Source organism: Ascaphus truei, chromosome 13 (genome assembly GCF_040206685.1).
Source record: "Ascaphus truei isolate aAscTru1 chromosome 13, aAscTru1.hap1, whole genome shotgun sequence".
Lineage (NCBI taxonomy): Eukaryota > Metazoa > Chordata > Amphibia > Anura > Ascaphidae > Ascaphus > Ascaphus truei.
Window position 1 is genome coordinate 34,841,806 of NC_134495.1, and position 16,383 is coordinate 34,858,188.

General features: G+C 53.9%; 1 protein-coding gene across 2 annotated transcripts; it reads left to right on the forward strand.

Moving 5' to 3' along the window:
• The first annotated feature begins 2,354 nt into the window (after nt 1–2,354).
• LOC142465129 (apoptosis regulator R1-like) lies at nt 2,355–7,205 on the forward strand. Of its 2 annotated transcripts, none has more exons than XM_075569063.1 (3): nt 2,355–2,510; nt 4,902–5,335; nt 7,005–7,205. In XM_075569063.1, exons 2-3 carry the CDS (start codon nt 4,913–4,915, stop codon nt 7,080–7,082), a joined length of 501 nt encoding a protein of 166 aa, XP_075425178.1. In that variant the 5' UTR covers nt 2,355–2,510; nt 4,902–4,912; the 3' UTR covers nt 7,083–7,205. The 2 variants fall into 2 exon arrangements, with proteins under 2 accessions (XP_075425178.1, XP_075425179.1); XM_075569064.1 differs by having other exon boundaries at nt 4,902–5,257.
• Nucleotides 7,206–16,383: the final 9,178 nt, after the last annotated feature.

The window sequence follows — 16,383 nt, forward strand, 5'->3', positions numbered from 1 at the left end:
AGAGGTTTACGGAGATGGGAGGGAATGGGGTCAAGAGGGCACGTGGTAGAGGGAGAAGAGGCGATCAACAGCGACACATCCTCCTCTGAAACAGTGGAAAAAGAGTCAAGGAAGGCAGGAGGAGAGTTAGGAAGAGGTGTCGGATGGGAGGAAGAAACAGAGGGGATGTTCTGACGTATGGATTCCACCTTTTCCTTAAAATAGTCAGCAAAGTCCTGAGCGGAGATGGAGGAAGGAGAGGCAGCTGAGGGTGGTTTGAGTAGAGTATCAAAGACAGAGAACAGTCGGCGTGGGTTGGACTTGTGCATGTTGATTAGTGAAGAAAAGTAGGCTTGTTTAGCTTGTGAGGGCAGAGTTGAAACAGGATAGCATAAATTTGTAGTGAAGGAAGTCTGCGAGAGTATGAGATTTCCTCCAGAGGCATTCAGAGGAGCGAGTGGAGGAACGCAGCATGCGCGTGTGGGAATTTAGCCAGGGTCTAGGGTTAGAAGGGCGAGTGCGGCAGAGAGAAAGCGGGGCATGTAGATCAAGAGAGGACAAGGTAGAGTTGTAGTTCCTGACCAGGTTGTCAGGGTCTGTAGCAGAGCTGAGAGAGGAGAGGGAGGAGCGTAAAGTGGACTCAAAGTCAGGTAAGTGAATAGAGCGCAGGTTTCTGCAGAACCGGGGGGTGGATGGAGGTGGAGAAGGGGAGAAGCGAGATAGAATGAGATGAGGTGATGGTCAGAGAGAGGAAATGGAGAAATCGGAGAGAGAGAGAAGTTTTTAGTGAAAACCAGGTCTAAGTAGTGGCCATCCTTGTGGGTGCTGGCTGCAGTCCACTGTTGAAGGCCAAAAGAAGAGGTTAGAGAAAGAAAACGGGAAGCCCAAGGGAGAGAGGGGTCATCAATGTGGCAATTGAAGTGCCCAAGGAGAAGAACAGGGGAGTCTGAGGAGAGAAAGAAAGAGAGCCAGGATTCAAAGTGAGAGAGAAAGGCAGAGGGGGGATGAGTAGAGGTAGATGGGCGATAGATGACCGCCACATGGACAGGGAGAGGAGAGAAGATCTGGACAGTGTGAGCCTCAAAGGAGGGAAAAGCAAGAGTGGGGAATAGGAAGGGTTCGGTAACGGCAGAGAGAGGAGAGCAGGAGCCCCACGCCTCCACCCCAGCCATCAGGGCGCGGAGTGTGGGAGAAGGAAAGGCCACCATAGGAGAGGGCAGCTTCCAGAGATGAGTCAGACTGAGTGAGCCAAGTCTCAGTTATAGCAAATAGGAGCAGAGAGTGAGAGAGAAAGAAGTCATGTACAGAGAGGAACTTGTTAGAGAGGGAGCGAGCATTCCAAAGGGCACAGGAGAGAGGGAGAGTGGCAGAGGATGGGTATGAGGTTGGAGGGGTTAACACCAGAAGGAGTAGAGGTTGCAATTGGCAGGCGAGGACGAGAGCATGTAGGAATAAGGCAGGGACCAGGATTGGGAGAGATATCCCCAGAAGCAAGGAGGAGAAGTATGGATAGAAAGAGGATGTGTGAGGATGATTTTGTAGGGGTGCGTTTTAGTGCAGGGTGTATAGCTGTGTGGTGTCAGAGGGCGCAGGTAAGAAAGGAGAAGTGGTGAAGGAAGGAGAGATGGAGATATATGAATAGAGTTAGAGACATACTGAGGCTGGTAAAAAGAAGTGCATCATTTGAGAAGAAGTGAAGTCACAGCAAATATAAATGGTAAAGGCAGCATCACAGCAGTAATGATGCAGTCTGGTATTGATGATATCCTCCTTTCCAGCGTAGTTTAAATGCAGGAATCAGGGCCTGTTGGGGTGTCCACTTCTTCTTCACTTCTTTTGAACTTCCTTTTAAACTTCAGTTGTTCAGTAGTCCTGCCACTTATAATGTGCATATAATAGTATATATAATATATAATGTGTATATAATAGTATATAGCGGGATGTTATACACAGTCTGTATATAACAGGTCAGCATACAGGGGGATGTTATACACAGTGTCTGTATATAACAGGTCAGTATACAGGGGGATATTATATACAGTGTATATAACAGGTCAGTATATAGCGGGATGTTATACACAGTCTGTAGATAACAGGTCAGTTATACAGGGGGATGTTATACACAGTGTCTGTATATAACAGGTCAGCATACAGGGGGATGTTATACACAATGTCTTTATATAACAGGTCACTCACTATACAGGGGGATGTTATACACAGCGCCAGTATATAACAGGTCAGTATACAGGGGGATGTTATACACAGTCTGTATATAACAGGTCAGGGGGGTGTTATACACAGCGCCAGTATATGGGGGTCGCTGCGCGTCACCTCCACACTTTACGGTATGAGGGGCGGAGTCTAGCTGCTCACTCTTTGTCAGTCAGCAGGTGGGTCGCTTGTGACGTCGCCGTGACGCACCCGGAAGTGGCTGCCGATACCCCGAAGGAGAGTACCGGGGATACCCAGAGACCGGAAGCTGCGGCATGAAACCGGAAGGGACCGGGGGGGCCCTGAACTACACCTGACCGGTTAGAACCAGGGAGCGCTGCGGGTCACTGGCAGGGAAGGGGTTAACCATTGCTGTGTGTCTCTTGCAGGGAAGGGGTTAATCATTGCTCTGTGTTTCTCTGGCTGGGAAGGGGTTAATCATTGTTCTGCTGGCCTCTCTGGCAGGGAAGGGGTTAATCGTGGCTCCTCGATGGTTTCTGCGCCTGTCTCACGGGCGGCACACCTCTGTGAGCACAGGACTTGCGTATGTGACACGGGATAATACATACAGCTATCTGTCTGAGCCATTAATCTCCCCCGCAGGGTCCCTCACGTGAGTCATATCCCCCCTCACACCATTACTCTGCACCTCATCTTGCTGCCACGGCGGGTAACGGGAAGGTCTCACCCAAACAGGGAATCGACACGCCACCCGTTGTAGCAAAAAATGTCCGAAAATGCCGTTACTCTCAAGATTTCAATTAGGGGCCGAGAGACAACACACCAATTATATTGGGGATGTCATATACAGAACTAGTCCAGTGCTTGGTTACGGGATATCAAGATTACAGGAACATACGGTATAGTACGTGCGGCCCGTTTCATAGATAAACGCGGCGCTCCGAACAAAGCGCGGCGTGTCTGGTCACGGGACAATATCCGAGCGCTCGCAGAGATTGGAAGAGGCAAATCCGCGCGCCCATTTTTAGGATGGAACTGCTAACTAAAATGAACCGTGCGTGTGTGTGTGTGTGTATTAAGGCTAAGGTCCCGTTGCACGCGTCCGCACGGCTGGCTTGCTTGCCGGCGGCGCGTGCAACTCACTGTACCGCGATCTGCGGTCTACAGGAAACTTCAGTAGTAGCGGGGGGGCGTGGCCAAACGGTTCGGGGGGGGGGGGGGGGGTGCGGCCATGACGTGGGGGGCCGGAGCGGGAGGTGGGAGGATTGACAGGGAGGGGGGGGCGTGGCTTGAGCGGAGGGACCCGCTACTCTTCCCCCCCCTCCCTCCACGGGCTGCAGGTAAGTAAAAAAAAACACACACACGCAGGCACACACGCACACACGCAGGCACTCACGCACTCATACACACACACACACAGACAGAGACAGGCACGCACGCACTCAGGCACACACATACACATACACACACAGAGACAGGCACGCACGCACTCAGGCACACACATACACACACACAGACAGGCACGCACGCACTCAGACACACACACAGACAGGCACTCACGCTGCTGTCACTCCACACTCCTCCCCGCTCCCCGAAGCCTCTCCTCCTCCCGAAGCCTCCCCTCCCCATTGGCTCACAGCCACACCACGTGACGCGTCGAAGCTAGGAAACACCATTCTCTTGTGTCTCCAGCGGCTGACGCGCCACAGCGTGTAGTGCGCTGTGCCGCCAGGGGGGACCGGGACCGGCTCCGCAGGATTTCCCTGCTGGTGGGGAACTCGCTACATTGCCGCCCGCGCCAATGAGCGCAGCGGGTCCCAGGCCTAAGTCTGGCAGTGCTCTCTCGGGCGTTTTGCTGTGACCAAAATGCTGCCCACTTCGGCGCGACCTCCGGTCCTGCGCCTGACCGGCCACTACAAAAACTGCCGTGTAAGTGTCCCGCACGGGACCGCTTCACTGCCTATACAGGCCGCTCCGACGCGCCATCTTTAAATGTCCTGCGGGACTAGGCAGTGTAGCGTTCTATAGCGGGGCATTAAACACGCAGTTGTAGGAGCGGCAGGCCGGGTCTGGTGCGTTGCAGAAGTGTCCCAGTGGTGGCGTTTTGGTCGCGGTGAAACGTCCCATTCCGCTGGCAGGGAGGGGAGTTGCAGCGCGGGTCTTTGGCAGGGAGAGCGTGGATCTGGCAATGCGGGGATTACCGCAGTGCTGGGGTCACTGGCAAGGCGTGTCTCTGGCAGTGTGTGTGTGGGGGGGGGGGGTTCTCTCTCTGGCAGGGCGGGGTTAGTGTGTCTGGCAGGGTGGGGGGGGTTCTCTCTCTGGCAGGGCGGGATTACAGTGTGTCTGGCAGGGTGGGGGGGGTTCTCTCTCTGGCAGGGCGGGATTACAGTGTGTCTGGCAGGGTGGGGGGGGTTCGCTCTCTGGCAGGGCGGGGTTAGTGTGTCTGGCAGGGTGGGGGGGTTCTCTCTGGCAGGGCGGGGTTAGTGTGTCTGGCAGGGTGTGGGGGGGCTCACTCTTTGTCAGGGCGGTATTACAGTGTGTCTGGCAGGGTGGGGGGGTTCTCTCTGGCAGGGCGGGGGTTACAGTGTGTCTGGCAGGGGCGGGGTTAGTGTGTCTGGCAGGGTGGGGGGGCTCTCTCTGGCAGGGCGGGGTTACAGTGTGTCTGGCAGGGTGGGGGGTTTCTCTGGTTGGATGGGGTCTCAGACAGGGCTGTGGCAGGGCGGGGTTTACCGCGTATTTCTCTCTTGCAGAGAGTGGCTGGATGGCGGAGTCCGCGTCGGAATCCCGCGTCCTGGTGGAGGACTTTGTGCGGTACAAGCTGTGTCAGCGCGGTCTGAGGTCGGAGCCAACGGGGGGCGCTTCCTGCCCTCTTCATGGCGCGATGCGTGCTGCTGGGGACGTGTTTGAGGAGCGTTTCCGGCAGCAGTTCAGCGGGATCTCTGAGCAGATCCATGTGACTCCCAGCACGGCGTACCCACGCTTCGCTGAGGTGGCGGGTGACCTCTTCCAGGACGGCGTGAACTGGGGGCGCATGGTGGCGTTCTTTGTGTTAGGAGCCGAGCTCTGCGTAGAGATAGAGAGCGTCAACACAGAGATGTCACTGCTGGTACTGCGGATACAGGACTGGATGGGAACTTACCTGGAGACCAACCTCAGGGACTGGATACAGAACAACGGGGGCTGGGTGTGGGTCCTACCTTAACCCGCCCCCCACTACCCCTCCCCTAATTGCCTTCTCCCCCCCTTCCCTTCTCTCCCCCCCTTCCCCCTTCTCTCCCCCCTTCCCTCTTCTCTCCCCCCCCTCGCCCCTCCTCTCCCCCCCCATGCCCCTTCTCTCCCCCCCTCGCCCCTTCTCTCCCCCCCTCGCTCCTTCTCTCCCCCCCCTCGCCCCTTCTCTCCCCCCCCTCACCCCTTCCCTTCCCCCCTCGCCCCTTCTCTCCCCCCCTCGCCCCTTCTCTCCCCCCCCCTCGCCCCTTCTCTCCCCCCCCCTCGCCCCTTCTCTCCCCCCCCCTCGCCCCTTCTCTCCCCCCCCTCGCCCCTTCTCTCCCCCCCCCTCGCCCCTTCTCTCCCCCCCTCGCCCCTTCTCTCCCCCCCCTCGCCCCTTCGCTCCCCCCCCTCGCCCCTTCGCTCCCCCCCCTCGCCCCTTCTCTCTCCCCCCCCTCGCCCCTTCGCTCCCCCCCCTCGCCCCTTCTCTCCCCCCCCTCGCCCCTTCTCTCCCCCCCTCGCCCCTTCTCTCCCCCCCTCGCCCCTTCTCTCCCCCCCTCGCCCCTTCTCTCCCCCCTCGCCCCTTCTCTCCCCCCCTCCCCCCTTCTCTCCCCCCCTCCCCCTTCTCTCCCCCCCTCGCCCCTTCTCTCCCCCCCTCGCCCCTTCTCTCCCCCCCTCGCCCCTTCTCTCCCCCCCCCTCGCCCCTTCTCTCCCCCCCCTCGCCCCTTCTCTCCCCCCCTCGCCCCTTCTCTCCCCCCCCTCGCCCCTTCTCTCCCCCCCTCGCCCCTTCTCTCCCCCCCTCGCCCCTTCTCTCCCCCCCTCGCCCCTTCTCTCCCCCCCTCGCCCCTTCTCTCCCCCCCCTCGCCCCTTCTCTCCTCCCCCCCTCGCCCCTTCTCTCCTCCCCCCCTCGCCCCTTCTCCTCCCCCCCCCTCGCCCCTTCTCTCCCCCCCCTCGCCCCTTCTCTCCCCCCCCCTCGCCCCTTCTCTCCCCCCCCTCGCCCCTTCTCTCCCCCCCCTCGCCCTTTCTCTCCCCCCCCTCGCCCCTTCTCTCCCCCCCCTCGCCCCTTCTCTCCCCCCCCTCGCCCCTTCTCTCCCCCCCTTGCCCCTTCTCTCCCCCCTCGCCCCTTCTCTCCCCCCTTCTCTCCCCCCTCGCCCCTTCTCTCCCCCCTTCTCTCCCCCCTCGCCCCTTCTCTCCCCCCCGCCCCTTCTCTCCCCCGCCCCTCGCCCCTTCTCTCCCTCGCCCCTTCTCGCCCCTTCTCTCCCTCGCCCCTTCTCGCCCCTTATCTCCCCCCCTCGCCCCTTATCTCCCCCCCTCGCCCCTTATCTCCCCCCCCTCGCCCCTTCTCTCTCCCCCCCCTCGCCCCTTCTCTCTCCCCCCCCCTCGCCTCTTCTCTCTCCCCCCCCTCGCCCCTTCTCTCTCCCCCCCCTCACCCCTTCTCTCTCCCCCCCCTCGCCCCTTCCTTCTCTCCCCCCCCCCTCGCCCCTTCCTTCTCTCCCCCCCCCCTCGCCCCTTCCTTCTCTCCCCCCCCCTCGCCCCTTCCTTCTCTTCCCCTCCTCTCCTAATACCCTCTGCTGGAACGGTTGCGATAGAGGACGCGAGAGGGGAACTGGGCCTCTCTGTGCGGGGGTAACAGCGTCTCTGTCCTGCAGAACGGGTTCCTGGCCGTCTACGGGCCCGGTGCGACAGAGGAGGCAAGGAGGCAGCAGGAGGAGAACTGGTCTCCCTGAAGACGGTCCTTGTGGGTGCGGTGGCACTGGGGGTTCTGGTGACCTTGGGCGCTCTGTTTGCCAGCAAGTCCAGCAAGTGACACCCTGAGTCCTGGGACAGAAACACGAAGTGTTCACTACAAACTCTGCGCTGTCTGCTTGTCTCTGTGTGATTGTGTCACTGGGTGCGGCTGTATTTGTCTCCTGCGTGCGTGCATGCGTGTGTGTGTGTGCGCGGTATTGTGCATGGTATGCGTACATGTATCGGCCATGCGCTGTTTGTGTGCGCGGTGTGCGCCTGTGTTGTGTCGCATACTCTGTGCGCGCTATTATTCAATTGTGCGGTGTCACTTTTATGGTATGTGTTGCGTGTATTATCCTTGTCACATGATGTTTGCGTGCAGTATCTCACTGTGTGTGCAAAAAACAAACAATACAGACCGGCGCCTAAAGAGTCCAATATGGGTAGAAAAAAAGTCCAATAGTGATGAAGTGTCAAGAAGTAGTAAGTCCAATCTCGCACTTCCAAAATCCACAGCAGGATATTATGTGGCACATGTAAAGCAAGAAGAGAAAACCATCATAGTGCAAAACTGCTAGAAATAATAACAAATAGGACGAACACGACAAGGCAAATACTAGACAAACACAAGCAAGGCTGAGAAATAATACAAAGAGTTAATTTAATAAAATAAAAAGAACGTAGGCAGATGCCGAATCCGGTTTGGAAAACCCGGATTCCTACTTACAAGACGTTCGCAATAACCACGCAAAGATATAAGGTGAGTAGTGAACGGCTACGGCATCAGGTGAATGCGCGGCGTCCAGGCGCTGCTCCAAACTCTGTCCTCCCCTCCGCAACCGGATGTGCGTCACTGGGGGTGGGTCTGAGACGCTCCAAACGCGCTCTGCCACTCCGTGGCCGGAAATACGTCACCGGGGTTGGGTCAAACGCCGGAACCCCCCCTTCTCCTACTGCTGGAAATGCGATCACGCTCTCGTGAGTACTCTGCCTTAGTCCTTAGAGTAACTCTTACAAACCGCCCAACGCGTTTCGTGTGCTGGATATCACCTGTGGTGTCCCGCAAGGCTCTGTTCTGGGGCCCCTACTCTTCTCAGTGTTCATCAATGATCTTCCCACAGCTTGTCAGGAAGCCTCAATACACATGTATGCAGATGACACAATCCTGTATGCGCACAGCCATAGCCTCTCTGACCTTCAACACATACTTCAGTCTGACTTTTTGAGACTCGAAAACTGGATTTCCAGTTTGTAAGAGTTACTCTAAGGACTGAGGCAGAGTACTCACGAGGGCGTGATCGCATTACCAGCAGTAGGAGAAGGGGGTTCCGGCGTTTGACCCACCCCCGGTGATGTATTTCCGGCCACGGAGTGGCAGAGAGCGTTTGGAGCGTCCCAGACCCACCCCCACTGACACACATCCGGTTGCGGAGGGGAGGACAGTGTTTGGAGCAGCGCCTGGACGCCGCGCATTCACCTGATGCCGTAGCCGTTCACTACTCGCCTTATATCTTTGCGTGGTTATTGCGAACGTCTTGTAAGTAGGAATCCGGTTTTTCCAAACCGGATTCGGCATCTGCCTACGTTCTTTTTATTTTGTGTGTATTAAATTAACTCTTTGTATTATTTCTCAGCCTTGCTTGTGTTTGTCTAGTATTTGCCTTGTCGTGTTCGTCCTATTTGTTATTATTTCTAGCAGTTTTGCACTATGATGGTTTTCTCTTTTTTCTCTTCTTGCTTTACATGTGCCACATAATATCCTGCTGTGGATTTTGGAAGTGCGAGATTGGACTTACTACTTTTTGACACTTCATCACTATTGGACTTTTTTTTCTACCCATATTGGACTCTTTAGGCGCCGGTCTGTATTGTTTGTTTTTTGCTTTGCACTGACTGTGTTTTGGGTTAGTTTCACTTGGCAGCCTTAATTAATTAAGGTGTAGTGTAGGATCACACATTCTATCACTTTTTTTTATATGTTTGTACACTGTTTATTTAATTAACACAGCCTTTTAGCGCTATTTACACCATTCTTTTTTCCTATACTGTGTGTGTGTGCACAATATATGTTGTGTGTGCATATAATGTGTGTATGTGCGTGGAGTATCTGTCGTGTGCGCGTGCGTGTGTCTTCTGCTTGGTTCCCCTGTGCTCTCTTGGCCTTTGTGGTGGGAGTTTGAGGGGAAGGCACAGATCTGTCCTCTCCTCCCACAGGAACGTCTTTCCGTGCACTTTCCCAAGCAGACAGCACGGAACCCAGCACAGTGACCTAGAACCCCCCAGGGGGAGGGGATTGTGCAAGACTTGGAGTGATCACAAGGTGTCACGCTCATTAGTTCTAGCTGACTGGTGGGAGGAGGGGGGGGGGGTGAGAGACACTTCTATCACATGGAGTGAGACTTCCAATGTTCTCAAACACTTTTCCTGTGGGAGGCTTCAGCCTGGCCCTGCTCTGCATGCTGGTATATTTCTGGACCGCACATATGGGGTCACTCCCCCTCGTCACACCGCGGAAGGACTCCACATAAGAGGTCACACTACCACAAGCGAGGGTCTGGACATGTCTGCCCCAAGACAGGAGCCACTTCAGCCCTTCCCACTTGCCATGACTGATGGGAAGGGGCAAGAGGAGGAACCCTCACACCCCCCTCCCCCAATCTCAGACAAGGGGCCTCCGTACAGAACACTAAATGGATGGGGGGCTGCGAGTGCCCGGACGAGATCTGTAATAGTTTCCGGCACGGGACAGGATCACCTTATTTACTAATTACTCATACAAATGTATCCCTACTTGCCCGGCTTTGCAGGAGTTAACATCGAGTTGGATATATACATGGCTGTGGTCAGTCTCTGAGACCTGGTCAGGGTACTGGGTCAGTGAAGGCTGGGCTCAACCTCTCAGACCTGGTCAGGGTGCTGGGTCAGTGCAGGCTGGGCTCCGCCTCAGACCTGGTCAGGGTGCTGGGTCAGTGCAGGCTGGGCTCAGCCTCAGACCTGGTCAGGGTGCTGGGTTGGTGCAGGCTGGGCTCAGACCTGGTAAGGGTGCTGGGTCAGAGCAGGCTGGGCTCAGTGTCTCAGACCTGGTAAGGGTGCTGGGTCAGTGCAAGCTGGGCTCGGTCTCTTAGACCTGGTCAGGGTGCGTGGTCAGTGCAAGCTGGGCTCAGACCTGGTCAGGGTGCTGGGTCAGTGCAGGCTGGGATCAGACCTGGTCAGGGTGTGGGGTCCGTGCAGGCTGGGCTCAGTCTCAGACCTGGTCAGGGTGCGGGGTCAGTGCAGGCTGGGCTCAGACCTGGTCAGGGTGCTGGGTTGGTGCAGGCTGGGCTCAGCCTCTCAGACCTGATCAGGGTGCTTGGTCTGTGCAGGCTGGGCTCAGCCTCTCAGAACTGGTCAGGGTGCTGGGTCTGTGCAGTCTGGGCTCAGTCTCAGACCTGGTCAGGGTGCTGGGCAAAGTCAGACCTTGTCAGGGTGCGGGGTCAGTGCAGGCTGGGCTCTCAGACCTGGTCAGGGTGCTGGGTTGGTGCAGGCTGGGCTCAGCCTCTCAGACCTGGTCAGGGTGCTGGGTCAGTGCAGGCTGGGCTCAGTCTCAGACCTCATCAGGATGCTGGGTCAGTGCAGACTGGGCTCAGACCTGGTCAGGGTGCTGGGTCAGTGCTGGCTGGGCTCAGACCTCGTCAGGGTGCTGGGTCTGTGCAGTCTGGGCTCAGTCTCTCAGACCTGGTCAGGGTGCTGGGCAAAGTCTCTCAGACCTGGTCAGGGTGCTGGGCAAAGTCTCAGACCTGGTCAGGGTGCTGGGTCAGTGCAAGATGGTCTCGGTCTCTTAGACCTGGTCAGGGTGCGAAGTCAGTGCAAGCTGGGCTCAGACCTGGTCAGGGTGTGTGGTTAGTGCCGGCTGGGCTCAGTGTCTCAGACCTGGTCAGGGTGCTGGGTCGGTGCAGGGTGGGCAAAGTCTCTCAGACCTTGTCAGGGTGCTGGGTCTGTGCAGGCTGGGTTCAGTGTCTCAGACCTGGTCAGGGTGCTGGGTTGGTGCAGGGTGGGCAAAGTCTCTCAGACCTTGTCAGGATGCTGGGTCAGTGCAGGCTGGGCTCAGACCTGGTCAGGGTGCTGGGCAGGCTGGGCTCAGCCTCTCAGACCTGATCAGGGTGCTGGGTCAGTGCAGTCTGGACTCAGTCTCAGACCTGGTCAGTGTGCTGGGCAAAGTCTCAGACCTGGTCAGGGTGCTGGGTCAGTGCAGGCTGGGCTCAGACCTGGTCAGGGTGCTGGGTCAGTGCAGGCTGGGCTCAGCCTCTCAGACTTGGTCAGGGTGCTGGGCAAAGTCTCTCAGACCTGGTCAGGATACTGGGTCAGTGCAGGCTGGGCTCAGACCTGGTCAGAGTGCTGGGTTGGTGCAGGCTGGGATGAGCCTCTCAGACCTGGTCAGGGTGCTGGGTCTGTGCAGGCTCGCCTCAGTCTCAGACCTGGTCAGTGCAGGCTGGGCTCAGTCTCTCAGACCTGGTCAGGGTGCTGGGCAAAATCTCTCAGACCTGGTCAGGGTGCTGGGCAAAATCTCTCAGACCTGGTCTGGCTGCTGGGTCAGTGCAGGCTGGGCTCAGCCTCTCAGACCTGGTCAGGGTGCTGGGTCTGTGCAGGCTCGCCTCAGTCTCAGACCTGGTCAGTGCAGACTAGGCTCAGCCTCTCAGATCTGGTCAGGGTGCTGGGCAAAGTCTCAGACCTGGTCAGGGTGCTGGGTCAGTGCAGGCTTGGCTCAACCTCTCAGACCTGGTCAGGGTGCTGGGTCAGTGCAGGCTGGGCTCCGCCTCAGACCTGGTCAGGGTGCTGGGTTGGTGCAAGCTGGGCTCGGTCTCAGACCTTGTCAGGGTGCGTGGTCAGTGCAAGCTGGGCTCTGTCTCTTAGACCTTTTCAGGGTGTGTGGTCAGTGCAAGCTGGGCTCAGACCTGGTCAGGGTGCTGGGTCAGTGCAGGCTGGGCTCAGACCTGGTCAGGGTGCTGGGTCTGTGCAATCTGGTCTCAGTCTCAGACCTGGTCAGGGTGCTGGGCAAAGTCAGACCTGGTCAGGGTGTGGGGTCAGTGGAGGCTGGGCTCAGACCTGGTCAGGGTGCTGGGTCAGTGCTGGCTGGGCTCAGACCTCGTCAGGTTGCTGGGTCAGTGCAGGCTGGGCTCAGACCTGGTCAGGGTGCTGGATCAGTGCTGGCTGGGCTCAGACCTCGTCAGGGTGCTGGGTTGGTGCAGGCTGGGATCAACCTCTCAGACCTGGGCAGGGTGCTGGGTCTGTGCAGGCTAGCCTCAGTCTCAGACCTGGTCAGTGCAGGCTGGGCTCAGTCTCAGACCTGGTCAGGGTGCTGGGCAAAGTCTCTCAGACCTGGTCAGGGTGCTGGGCAAAGTCTCTCAGACCTGGTCAGGGTGCTGGGTCAGTGCAAGCTGGGCTCGGTCTCTTAGACCTGGTCAGGGTGCGTGGTCAGTGCAGGCTGGGCTCAGACCTGGTCAGGGTGCGTGGTCAGTGCAGGCTGGGCTCAGTCTCAGACCTTGTCAGGGTGCTGGGTCTGTGCAGGCTGGGCTCAGTGTCAGAACTGGTCAGGGTGCTGGGTCAGTGCAGGCTGGGCTCAGTGTCTCAGACCTGGTCAGGGTGCTGGTTCGGTGCAGGGTGGGCAAAGTCTCTCAGACCTTGTCAGGGTGCTGGGTCAGTGCAGGCTGGGCTCAGCCTCTCAGACCTGGTCAGGGTGCTGGGTCAGTGCAGTCTGGGCTCAGTCTCAGACCTGGTCAGGGTGCTGGGCAAAGTCTCTCAGACCTGGTCAGGGTGCTGGGTCAGTGCAGGCTGGGCTCAGTCTCAGGTGCAGGAAATATATATCAATAGTGGCGCTCTACTTATAATTAAAACACGTGTTAACACAGTATTAACATTTCAAAGATAAAGTAAATATAAATGTAGTGATACAAACGAATTCTTTGGATGCTGCTGTAACCCAATGAACGATTGCTCTCTCAATCCCAGGTGAGTATGAAGAATTGATGGTCGTTGGGAAGCGCAAACATGTGAAAACAAAAAATAAATCTAATAGTGCAATATTGTTATATAACAAGTGTAAATGTCTTTGTCTTCTCGAGGTCTATGAATTGTATACTCACAAAAGTGAGGATAGATCAATGTACGTAGCGGTATCTTTAGATTATGCCTCGTCGGCTGTGAGGAATAGTATGCCAGCTTCAGCAGTGATGTATAGGTGAATACCTTTAGTGGTTAAACACAGAGAACCAAACATAGTGCGGACTGTCGAAACCTGTATTAAAATAGTAAGTATATTACAATACACTCACATGATTTAGGATGTTATTAGGCATTTAGATACACAATCGATCTCGCCTCCGGTTTGTGTGAACTTTCTGCTTTTGCTCTGCGTGCGTCTCAAGGCTGCGTTCCAGCGAATCCGGATGTGACGTCAGCAAGATCTGGGGGTTCCGGTCGGCGAAGTGGCTGTGGATCCTCTGTCAGTGTCACTCTACGCGTTTCACCTTTCTCGGTTTCATCAGGAGTGTCGGTGACCTAGTTCTTAGTGGTTATAAACCCTAAGCTGTCTATTGATAGGTTAAGAGCTAATTGATGTCTTAAAGTGATACTATTGAGAGCATGCTATAAATGACTGATATACAAACATTATCTCCACATCGGACATATATGGAGCTCAAAAATATATAAATTGATATTTATTTAAAAATTGAATTTAGCAAAACAGAAACATTTTGTTAAATGAAATTAGTCAAACTAATATTAAAAATTGAAATAAAATATACATAAACATATATTGTAAACAAGTTTTGTAAACAATTTATCTAGGTTGCATTATTATAACCATTCTAGAAGTAATATTTAGAGATCTGTTGGAGATCTATAAGAAGGCTACAAAGTTTATGATTAGATATACATCAGAGAAACAGTTTTATATCAAATTCCAGGTTTAAACCTAAAGGGGGAATCATTTGGAGTTCATATATCCAATACGATTCCCTCTTTATTAGGGCAGAATTTCTATTTCCCCCTCTCCAGTGTGGCATTATTTGCTCAATTGCTTTAAAGGTAAGACCAAAGATACATAAAAATTTACAAAAAGGCCGATAATATCAGGCATAGGGTCATTACCATCAAACCTATCAGAATTCATAGATAGTTATCTGCAAGAAATGGTAAAAGAGCAAAAATCCTACTTAAAAGACACAAATGATGTAATATTATTACTACGAGATATACAATGGCAAGAAGGCCATCTATTAGTCACTACAGATGTGACGTCTCTATATACATCAATTAAACATTCTGATGGATGTAGAGCCGTAAAAACCTTTTTGGAAAAAACATAAATTGAATTTCTTCTTAAATGTATCTAATTTATATTACAGAAGAATTTCTTTTGGTTCGATGAGGTATTTTACCTAAAGCTATGTGGGAGCGCCATGGGCACCAAGTTCGCGCCCAGTTAGGCTAATTTACTCATATCCATGTGGGAAGAATAACATATGATCATGGGAAGGCCTGGACGCGAGCTTGGTCACATGGCGGAGATGTATAGATGACATAATCTTTGTTTGGAAGGGCACATTAGACGATTTAAACTTGTTTCTCTTATATTTGGATAACAACGACTTAAATTTAAAATTTACGTCCTATATAAGTGAGTCTACTGTAAATTTCCTAGATCTCACTATTTACATAAAGAACAACCTTATTAAAACGAAAAATTACTTTAAAGATGTGGATGTCAACAATTTTATATTACAGTCCAGTTGCCATCTTAACAAATGGATAGCAAACATCCCATATGGTTAATACCGCAGACTAAAACGAACTGTACTGATAATCATATCTTCACAGAGCAGTCCACTATCTTAACTAAGAAATTTGCAGATTGAAATTATAAAACTAAAAATGTTAAGCACTAGACAAAATCAATTTAGAGTCTAGAGAATCTGTTAATCCCTTCACTAAAGGGGGTCCAAAGCACAGCTCTAAAAGTGCCGTTCATAACCCAGTACAATAAGGATGCTAAAAAAATTGGCAAAATCCTTAATGCACACTGGTCTATATTAAAAAATGATCCTATTTTAGGATCATATTTACCAGATAGAGCACAGATGATTTTTTAAAAAGCCCCTAATATCAAAAACAAACAGGCCCCCAGTGCACTTAGGAAAAAACCAACCGCTCATTCTACTTGGCTTAATCTTCCCAAGGGCTTTAATTGTAAGACTTGCACTGCTTGTCAATTTAGTTCAACTATAGGAGATAGTTTTACTTCTAATACTACCCATAAATCCTATCAAATTAAACAACATTTAAACTGCAGATCTAACTTTGTAGTATATCTCTTAGAATGCAATTGTGGGTACCAATATTTAGGTAAAACCATACGTCCCCTCAGAATCCGCATATTAGAGCACATTGGAAACATTAAAAAGAGATTAACCACACATAGTGTTTCTAATCATTTTTTATTATGTCATAATTCCAACCCCCAAGGTCTTACCTTTTAAAGCAATTGAGCAAATAATGCCACACTGGAGAGGCATGGGTCAGTGCAGGCTGGTCTCAGCATCAGACCTGGTCAGGGTGCTGGGTCAGTGCAGGCTGGTCTCAGCATCAGACCTGGTCAGGGTGCTGGGTCAGTGCAGGCTGGGCTCAGTCTCTCAGACCTGGTCAGGGTGCTGGGTCAGTGCAGGCTGGTCTCAGTCTCTCAGACCTGGTCAGGGTGCTGGGTCAGTGCAGGCTGGGCTCAGTCTCTCAGACCTAGTCAGGGTGCTGGGTCAGTGCAGGCTGGTCTCAGTCTCAGACCTGGTCAGGGTGCTGGGTCGGTGAAGGCTGGGCTCAGTCTCTCCGACCTGGTCAGGGTGCTGGGTCAGTGCAGGCTGGGCTCAGCCTCTCAGACCTGGTCTGGGTGCTGGGTCAGCGCAGGTTGGGCTCAGCCTCTCAGACCTGGTCAGGGCAGATAGAATAAGGATATGCGCCAGGAACTTTTACATTACAAACAAAGAACTTTATTCACACCCGTTGGTAATGCTCCACATGCATAGGACATACTTCTCATAGACATTAACTGGGGACAAACAATATGGTTACTCTGCGTCTTCCCCTGGTAGCTCTCCTACACTAGGGAGGTACTTGGGATTCATCCCCTTGGCAGCCCTCGCTCATACACTTGGAAGGTACTTATACTTGTGTCCTTTAGAGATGTTGGATTGGCAATCTCTTATGTAGCTTCTTTAATGCCCATGTATCTTGGGGACACTACTCTCGCGGATCAGTATCCCATTACTGTTG

Coding starts and splice junctions, on each gene's coding strand:
- LOC142465129 (XM_075569063.1), top strand. CDS start 4,913: ATGGCGGAGTCCGCGTCGGAATCCCGCGTCCTGGTGGAGGACTTTGTG. Junction 5,336..7,004: donor TACAGAACAACGGGGGCTGG/GTGTGGGTCCTA, acceptor TCTGTCCTGCAG/AACGGGTTCCTGGCCGTCTA.